Raw genomic sequence first — 10,123 nt, forward strand, 5'->3', positions numbered from 1 at the left:
ATGCTCTATGGATATCCAAAAATTCAGAAAACCATCATGGTGCATTAAGGCAATGAGAAAAGAAACAAAATTATTTTGATGCCATTGTATTTTTTTAATATCTCCTCCAAATAATTATTTTTGAGGCAATTCAGGTATACTGGACATGTTAGTAAAGAACAGGGCTCATTCAAAAGTATAATATAAATTAATCTACAATCTGTTTGCAATATACATTTCAGTATTTTAAAAATATATGTATGTGGGACATATGGGTTTTTAATGTCATATGGTTGTTTGAAAGCAATTATACTTCAAAGTTATTTTTTCTTTATGTTTAATAAGATTATGTATATAATATTAAAATATATTATTTTCATATACAAACAATAATGCTAAAAGTCATAATCTTATTTAGTTATACACATGTTCATTATCTGATATCCAGGCATCAGTTTTGTTTAGCTTTTGCCTTTCGTCAAGCTTGTTCATAATTTTTGGAGATGGATTTTTTTCAGAATTTTTTATATTCTCACTCTTACTTAAACCTTTTATTAATATTTATTATTTTTGCCATCATTTCATTTTCAAACCTTACAAGTATTAAAATATGTAAGCTCTGTCTTAAAATCAAATATCTTACTTTTAAAGGACTTTAATTTCTCTTGGTGGTTTAACCATTACTTTTAAACTACTCAGGAGTATAAATCATATCCTTTGTACATATCGAGCAGTTTCATGTATATTAAAGCAGTTTATTAAAAAGTCAATGATTCTGATATCGAGGAAATACTGTGCTTTTTATCAATCTTCATTAACTGTTAAAATTTTAATTGGCTTATGGAGTGCATGAGAAAAATACCCTCACAATTTCTCTTTCATTTTAAGAATATTGAGATTTTATTAAGCTGACCCAATGAATAATGGTTCTTTTGGTACTATAAAAAGCACTTTTAATTTTTAAAACATATTCAACATCTCTTTTATGCTCTCCACTGATCAAAAGACAGAGTGATTTTTCAAAACTTTCAAAAGTGTATATCAGTGTCTGGTGATATATACTGGTGAGTGCCTGGTCTCATTTTGATTTAGTGATTCATGAAACTCTAGAGACATGCAAGTTCTGATGAGTCACCACGTACCCAATGCTAATATTTCTGAACAACTTCCAAAGCATAAAGCTATCTATAAATGTAATTCTTGAGAACTAGGATGACGAGATTTTGCTGAATATAGGAAAGTCACAAGAAGAAAAAGTCTGGAGTCATCTAATAAATACTTGGGTGTATGAAAAGCTATACATTCCTAATACCAGAGTCAGACTTCTCAACTTGGATTCTTAAAGAGAAACCATTTACTAAAACCTTGTTCATGAGATGCTAACATAAGCTAATTCTAGCAAAAAGAATTGAACCTTTTATTGTCAGCTTAAAAATTATTCCTAAATTAGCCATATCAGGCCTTCCTGGCAGCTGTCACTCTTCACCAGTACTATTTGCAGACTTTAATAAAAAACATATTCATGAATGAAATTTAGTTGGATCAAATTTAGAGAGTATATTTTTTAAAGTCATATTTAAATGCTTTCAAAATAACTGGTTACTTGGAAGAAATTAAAATACATATAAATTTGTGTGTGTGTGCTAACATGTATATATGCTCGCTTCAAGCATAAAGAAATTGTATGGCTGCTCACCTGAGCATGCCACTTTTTAGTTAACTCAAGATGTTCTCTCTTTTCTCATTGATGATGATTACAAATAGCTCAGTTTTTCTTCCACATCCCATCTTGCTCTTGTAAGCCTGGGAATGATCACAAAGATTTTACAAAGTTGACTATTCTTAGGAATAATCTGAATTGAGATATACTCGACTAGGTGAATACACTCATTCAGTGATGGTTCACAGAGAAATGAAATGACTAGCCCAAAGTCACAGCAAAATTGATAGTGTATAGTTTAAATTCTACTTTTTCAAAAAAGAACATTAGAATATCTGGACATAAGACACGTATAATTTTAGAGAGGATGAAACATTTATCTTAAGAAGTATTTTCCTAACAAATTCCAGTAATTATGACCCAAATTTTTGTTATTAGTATTTCACGTGTTCAGAATGGACAAGATATACTTTTTCTGTCTCTAAGCACATATACTTAATTACATAATACAAAACACATACATACAGGCACACACACAAGCATAAATAGACTTTAAATATACAAAGTATAGTTTCAATTGGAACTTTTAATATGACACAGTAGTAGTCAGCCAACAAAATTAACTTTGTTTTCCATAGCTTCATGGAAAGGGTATTAAACTTAGTGATTCTGAGCCTGCTTCACTTAGAATCCTGTTTGAATATATTATGAATTTTAGCTCCTGGAAATTCATTCAATATACTTCAAAATATCAATTTCTACAGTGAAGAAAGAAGTTAATATGCCCTTTTAAATCAGTAGTTTGGACCTGACTTAATACATTCAATAAATATAAATTATTAGAAATGGTCTACACTACCCACTGCACAGCAGTGAAAGAAAGAATATAAGCCCAAATGACAGTCAATACAGTTTTATTTTAAAGAGTATAACCAAAATATTAAATATTTGGAAAATATATACCTAATGTCATCTATATTGCCACTTTTCTAATGGCAGCACTGTTAGCATTATGGGATCATTAAACTTTATATTTCAATTACTTCTCCTTTAAAACATTCTAAAATGCAGGATCTCTCTAGAGACCACATTTATTCATGTTAAGGTTTTACTAATTTCAGCTATTTTAATTCAAAAGACAAACTCTCTTGGTTTATATTCACAATGATTAATTGTATAAAAGTTTTTACTATTTTCTGTTGATAAAACATATCTTGGAAGAACCAGGTATTCAAAATTTTGTTTTGTATAACCTGTAAGTAAAATTTTGGTATGTGGAATGAAGTAACTTTATAATTTTGTAATCTTTTTATGCAATAAAGCTATCCAAAGTTTCACAAGCTATTTTCAAAAGTAAGTATTTGCAATTTTCTCTGTCAAAGACACTAATCTTTAGACAAAGCTGTATCCTTTTGGTTTTAAGTTCCCTTCTTTGAACACATGTTGAGAACAAGTTGAATGATTCAGTGCAACCAAGCACACTGATCCACTCAAGGTATGATTGAGATGAATCTATCAGAGTTTTGCCATGTATCTTTAATTATTCATTTCTATCTACTCTATTCTTTTATAGATAGAATAAAGTTTAACTGTCTAAATTATTATAATATTCTTCAGATTCTTATCATGTAATGTGCACTTGGACCTTTAAAATTCGTAAAGAACAGAACCAAAATTATTTACTTTATAGATCACATGCCATATATGTGTGGTGGGTCATAGATATTATTCTAAGGAGGAATGTTAATATTTTTATTTTCTTCTTAAAGAGAATAGACAAAATGAATATTTTAACCATATTTAGACCATGATAATCGATGGTAACATCAACTATGTAAGTAAAATTTTCAATTTAATGCAATTTTTTCAAGGCACTATCTTAGAAATTAGCATTAGTGCTAAGTTCTCTAGTTAAATATTTATGGCTTTATTAGGTAATTCAATGTTTGAATAACAAAGCCTACCTCAAAAAAATATACCATAAATGTTAAGGTTCTCTATTTTTCAAAGTTATTGATATGTGAGGTTTGTCAAAACACCACCAGACCTAAACTCAAGGTACATCCACTGTCCTAAAATGCCATAAACTTGGGCAAATCACATCTCTCTCTTGGCTTCATTTTGTAGAGTTTTCTCAACAAAAGAAATTTTACTCTGGGTTGATATAGAAGTACATTGAAAATTATTGTTTTCATAACACTTTCTAAGAATCTACTTTTCCTCAGTTCTTATTTCCATCTGTAACTATAATAAACTGGGCAAGGAGGAGTGGCAGTTGCTCTGTTTGTTTCTGTGTATTTGTGTTTCAAAATAAATTAATATTCATTTCAATGTAGCTTTGTTGAACCCCATACACTCAAAAGTGCAGTTAATGATCTCAGATGTATAGCTTACCATTTTCTACTTTAAGAGTTTGATCTATTTCAGTAGGGCTACCATTTCAATTGAACATCTTCATTACAATGTTTAGTTAAATTTTTCATTACTTACTGCTGTAACACCACACCCATCCCCAACAATGTCACCACGATTTCATGACCATAAACACAACTCTACGGAACATATATAATATCAAAATGCATTTTAAAACATGTTTCTATGGAGTGAAATATGTTTTTATTTCGTTTCAATCATGGTAATGCCTGTGGTCTTTAAAGGATGGTCTCTGGGATTTAAGACCTCTGGAAAAGTTTTAGAACTACTGTTTTGAAATGCCAGCTCTTTAAGAATCTTTCCTGGTGATTCTTTTAAATAAAAATCACCATGCTAATACAAACTCAAAGAGAAAATGAAAGAATGGAACTGGATTTTAATTTTCTTTTTACATTACTAGCTTTTAGGAGGATCTCAAAATACAAGCCAAATCTAGAATAAAACAGAATGAACTTTCTTTACTAATATTCACAAATATTGTATAAATACTACCTTGCAATAAAAACATCAAGACTTGCTAGATTTTTATATAAAATTTTGTATTCTCTTTAATTTTTAAGGACAATTTCTTGTACAGGTTTCTCTTAGGGATTTATTATCAGGGATTACTTTTCTTATTTACAATCATATGTAAGAGGAGAAAATAAACTTTGTGAAGAATAGCTCAATATTTCAAATTACACTGAGTTGGAGATAATTTCAAACTCAGTACTTTGTCTGAAAACATTTTCATTAGCTCTTAAGTTTGGGTTGTGGAAAGATTTGGAATATATATCATAAAAGAGCAAATTATATTTTTCAACACTCATGCTGCTGCTGCTAAGTCACTTCATAACTGGTAGTAAAAAGGGCAAAGTCTTCAAATGCTTGTTAAAACTTTCTTTTGAGAAAGTAATCATGTAAAATTGGATATTAAGATGACACAGAGCCAGAACTTTACCTCTCTTTACTAATTTATTCTAGTAACAAGGCTTTGGCAGTCTCACAATCTTTGTACTTTTTAATTAATTTTACCAAATAAAGAATAATTGGCATCCACCATTACTTATTAACAAGTTGGAAATTTGTGACTATTTTTCTTCTCTAAATACATTCCTATCTGTGATCTTTAAAATACACTGACTCCAAACTTATTCTCATGAAAATAGTATAACACGAAACACCTTCATTTGAGATGATTGTTACAGAAAGGGAAAATTCTCAGAACCCAAATCTCCTCTTTTTATTTATAAATATTTGCATCACTTAGTTTTGGATTAGTGTAACAAGAATCCACATTATGTCTTTGGGGGTGACAACAACACTGACAAACAGTCTCTGTTATGCTTGTCATCATGTTATTGCTAAATCACCCACAATATCATGACCTATTTTAGTTACCAGGGAAAAGCTAAAACGTGGAATTTAAGTTTCATTCTGATTACATACATATAGCCAGCACTTAAAAAACCTTTGAAAATGATCTATGTCCAGTAATTAAAAAAAAAAAAAAAAAGGAAAGGAGGAAGTAAGGAAGAAAAGAAAGGAAGGAAAGGAGAAAGGAGGGAAGAAAGGCAGGAAGGAAGGAAAGAAGGGAAAAAAGACATCTTTTAATGCCTTAATACAATTACACAATAGGCCTGACATTCTCTATGCTGGTATAATAAACAAGTGGCAAGTAACATAGAAACAGTTATCCCTGTGAGATCCCTGTTGCATGCTTTAATTAAAAGTAAAAAATATACAACAAAATCAACCCTTGGGTAAATTGCTCTTTGGTTTAAATCTTCATTACCTCCTGGAATTTTGGTAAAATCACTTTGTTTTTAAATTAAGCCAGCCCCTCCTTTACTAGATTACAAAGTCAAACAACAAAAACCAGACATAAATTTTAGGATGAAAAGAGTTTTGTTTGTGTGTATGTGTGTCTGTAAGTCCAACCCCTATACACAACCTGTTTAAAAAAAAAAAAAAAAACAGATGCTTTAACATAGTGCTTTATTCCAACTTAATCTCATCCTTGAATGAACTTCCTTCAAGTTTCAACCATTTAAGGAAAAATAAAAAGAGCAGTCAATTTCCTCGTGGTTGTAATTTAATTAAGTAACCTTGCACACTGAGCAAAACCCAAAAGCAAAAGGGTCATTAATCTTTCTAGTGATTAGAGACACCTCTAGAGCTTCAAACATTTACCTCTCCTTCCCCGCAGTGGAAATGCTTTTAGGAGGATCATGGTTCATACCTCACATTCCCTGGAGCCAGAGATGGTATATGTGCAGGGCCCAGATCCATTAACCGATATATCCATGGTCTCAGAGTTCGTAGGCTTGTAGTCCACATAATACTCCTGTAAAGGGGAATTCATTTGTCTCTCAGACTCTCTGGTCTTTTTCCGCCGCCTCTTCATAAGAGAGTGTTGCTGAAGTTGTTTCATGCTGGCTGGGTAGCGTTTCCAAGACACATAGATTACCAAGAGGATCATAGCCACTGAAAGAAAGAGAGCCACGCTCCCTGCAATAATTTTGTGGAATGAAACATGCTCATACTCTTGCTCTGTGCCAGGAATCTGAAACCCCGGGGAAGGGCTTGGTGTTTCAAGGGTGGACCGGCTAGGGTCAGATTTCAAGGTTGTAGGTTTAGGGATAATCAGAGGCTTCTGGGGAGTTTGGGGTACCACGTGTGATTTTTCTGTGTTGACCACTTGGACTTCAGAGCAGATATTATATGTTTCCACTGCATCACTAACCTTTTCACCTTGCATGTGCTTAGGTCCTGCACATATCATGGTGCTTTCCTTATTTCCTTTGAAATTCTTAAGCCAATAAAATAGAGGACAAATGCTCCGACTGCATTCCCACATATTCCCAGACAAAGTGATGGATATTAATGATATCCATGCATTGACAGTTTCCTGTGAGATGTTGGTAAGCTTGTTGGAATCCAAATTCAATTTTTGCAAATTGGGCAAACATTTAAATGTGCCTGGCTCAATTCCTTGGATATCATTCCCTGATAAATCCAAGTTGTGTAAGGAACTCCAGGTCCATGTCAAGCCTTGGCTAATGGAGCGAATTCTGTTCCATTGTAAGTAAATTGAACGGAGGTTGAAGAGACGTGGAAAATGAGCAAAGTTGATCTTGGAAAACTGATTGTGCTCCAAGTGGAGCTCTTTTAACTTCAAAAGGCCAGCAAAAGCATTTCGCGACAAGCTTCGAAGACGATTATAGCCCAAATCCAAAAAGTCAAGATTTCGACAGTCTTGAAAAACTCTGATTGGTACAGTCTTTAATGAGTTAGATCTCAAGTGCAAAATGATAAGTTTCCGAAGGCCTTTAAATTGTTCAGATTGCAATGACTGAAGCTTATTGTAGGAGAGGTCCAGACTGCGCAGATTGGGAACCGGGTGAAATGTTTTATTGTGCAGATAGGTAATTTTGTTGGAGCTTAGAATTAATTCTTTCAGTCTACGGATGCCTTGAAATGCATCTTCATCCACTGAGCTAATGTAATTATGGTCAAGATAAAGCCATATAAGCTGGTTAAGGCTGGCAAACTGATTGGATTTGAGTTTCTGAATGCTGTTGAACCTTAATGATAAGCCTTGTGACCCTCCAGAAATGTTCTCAGGAATATCTGCAAAAGCATGAGACTCACAGTACACAATTTTGCCATCACATCTGCAGTTCTTTGGGCAAGCTCTCTGAGCCCCCGTGAGCATAACAAGCAGCAGTGTAGGAAGTAGCACTAGCACCACACGCATGCCTCTCAGCTGCGTAATTAAATGGAAACCTACAATATTAAAAAGAAGACAAATGCACATTGTAAAGCTATTAATGTAAATCACTACCAGCTTACCAATATCAGGGGCATCTCATCTAGTGTAGTAATGGAACAGTTGATTTAAGAACAATGTATTTGACACTTAAAGCCTTATTTTCTTCAGTATTGCATGCTTACTATCTAGGTTTCATTCTTTCTTCCTTGATTTCCAAATTGCCACAGTGTCATAGAACTAAGAACAGCTTCCTGAGTTTCAGGAGTTCATATGCACATCAACACTGGAAAACATCCATCCTATCTTATCACATAATGACAACATTTAATGACATCTACGTTTGGCTAGTCACTCTGTTAAACACCAGTACCAAAAGGAAGAATATTAAGTCTTCTGGTAATGGGAAAAATGTGACTTACTAAACCCTATATTTGAACATCTTTCTTAGTTGAGCAAAGAGGCTGTGTTTTGGCAAAGGAGCTTCGGTAAATTGTCAAGGTAACCCAAGTTTGCCCAGCTTGAAATTGCAGCCCTATTGCATAATGAGGTAACCATATAGGAGCTCTGACTGGGACCAGTATACACAACCAATGAAGTGTGGTATGCAGACTAGTAACAGTGGGGAGTACTGTCAATGTATTAATAAGCATATAAGCTCTCAACATTCAGGAAGAGATTCCTACTAAGGTTCTCCTACCCAGTGATCACCAGCTGAGAGTCCTAACTACTGATAGCACAGAATGCTCCAAAGTTATGATTATCAAATTTCTATTAAATATTTGCACAAAATACAAAATAATCTTGTGAAGTACTTATTGTTTTTATTATATGCTTAACACAGATGCTTTTCCAAAAGAGAGAACAGCAGACTACTAACCTCTCCCATCCCAAACTGCTCAAATTTCTCACTGACTTTTTTTCTCCCCTACCTTCATTAACTTCAGAAAATCTGCAAAGTTGAAATCTATTGGCACTGATGCTGCATTTCCAAGTCATAGCATGTTAAGGGACTTCTTTCCTCTGTCAACAGTAGATTTATTATTTTTTAGTGGTGAGAAAAAAAAAGTACCTTGTGCTGCAGTATTAATCTTAAATATTCATGTTTTTAAACTACAGGCAATCAGCCAAATTCTTAATTTAAGAAAAGAAACTCTTTTACTCAACGAATTAATTTATTTTTTTTAATCTGAAACCCCATCTTGCTCTCTGTCCTCTTGCCAGCTACAGACTCATTGAAATACATTCCAGCTCTCCCAGACAGGAGAAAGGGGTGGGGGGGCTGGGGAAGCCAGCCACACTTGAAAAAATAAGACTGGCAAATGACTGCTGGATATTTGGAAGCTGTGTTGAGTATTCATCCTCAAAGATAAAACAAGCCCTTGTGCGACCTCTGATAAAGTAATGACCCCACCCCTACACACACGCAGTAAAGTGTTGACAATCTTCCTGACAGCAACCAGAAATACAAGCGTGGTTAATATTATCAAGAAATAGAAGCAAATATATCATTTATCTCATGCTCAATTCCCAAGCAAGGATATGCATACGGAAGAAACAGTCATAAAGATATTTCTCCAGAGTCTGTTTAAGTCCGTGTTATGCATTTACAGTTTAAAAAAATAAAGGAAAATGATCTAAAAATATAATAGCAACTATAGTGAGTCAACTGGCAAACTCCAAGGCTGCCGCTTTTTGCCTGTTTTGATGTTTTTTTATCAGCTAATGCCACGACTGAGAATAGGAAGCCAAGAGGATCAGCTTTGCTAAGAAGGAAACAACAAAAGTTCACTTACCCATCCTTTGTCATCCAAAACGGATCCCCCCTCTCTCAGCGTTCTTCTTATTTGGTCTCTCGTGCTGAAACCACCACCACCTTCATGACACAGTGCGGCTGTCATTCACACAATTCTGATCCCGCATGTGAGCTAGTAGCCCCACACAAACTTCCCCGGAGAGGACAGACAAAAAAATATATATATATGTACATGAAAAAAAATTCAGCATGGGGTGGGATGGGGGGCAGGGAGGTGGAAGCAGTAGGGGGGTGGGGGAGGGCCTCTAGGCTCTGAGCATCATTGTGTAATTCACCAGAGATCCATCAGCAGTAACTGGCAATCTGTGCAAAAGAGCTACAGCCCATCTCGAAGGTAACCAACTTCTCTGTAAAAAGAGAGGAGGAAAAAAAAAAAAAAAAAAAATCTTCAGAATACCTGGCATTCCTTATTGTGCTGGCTTTTGCCATTCCCAGATAAAGCAATTCATCCTCTGGATTTTCAGTTCTTCCAGCAAGTAGGCCT

The 10,123-nt window shown here is 34.1% G+C and overlaps 1 protein-coding gene across 1 annotated transcript; it reads right to left on the reverse strand.

Moving 5' to 3' along the window:
• Nucleotides 1-6,040: 6,040 nt before the first annotated feature.
• LRRTM4 (leucine rich repeat transmembrane neuronal 4) lies at nucleotides 6,041-9,764 on the reverse strand. The gene is made up of 2 exons (XM_005888477.3): nucleotides 9,620-9,764; nucleotides 6,041-7,840 (listed from the first exon to the last, which is right to left on the reverse strand). Exons 1-2 carry the CDS (start codon nucleotides 9,621-9,623, stop codon nucleotides 6,288-6,290), a joined length of 1,557 nt encoding a protein of 518 aa, XP_005888539.3. The 5' UTR covers nucleotides 9,624-9,764; the 3' UTR covers nucleotides 6,041-6,287.
• Between the last annotated feature and the right edge of the window lie 359 nt (nucleotides 9,765-10,123).

Source organism: Bos mutus, chromosome 11, assembly GCF_027580195.1.
Source record: "Bos mutus isolate GX-2022 chromosome 11, NWIPB_WYAK_1.1, whole genome shotgun sequence".
In the NCBI taxonomy this organism is placed as follows: Eukaryota; Metazoa; Chordata; class Mammalia; order Artiodactyla; family Bovidae; genus Bos; species Bos mutus.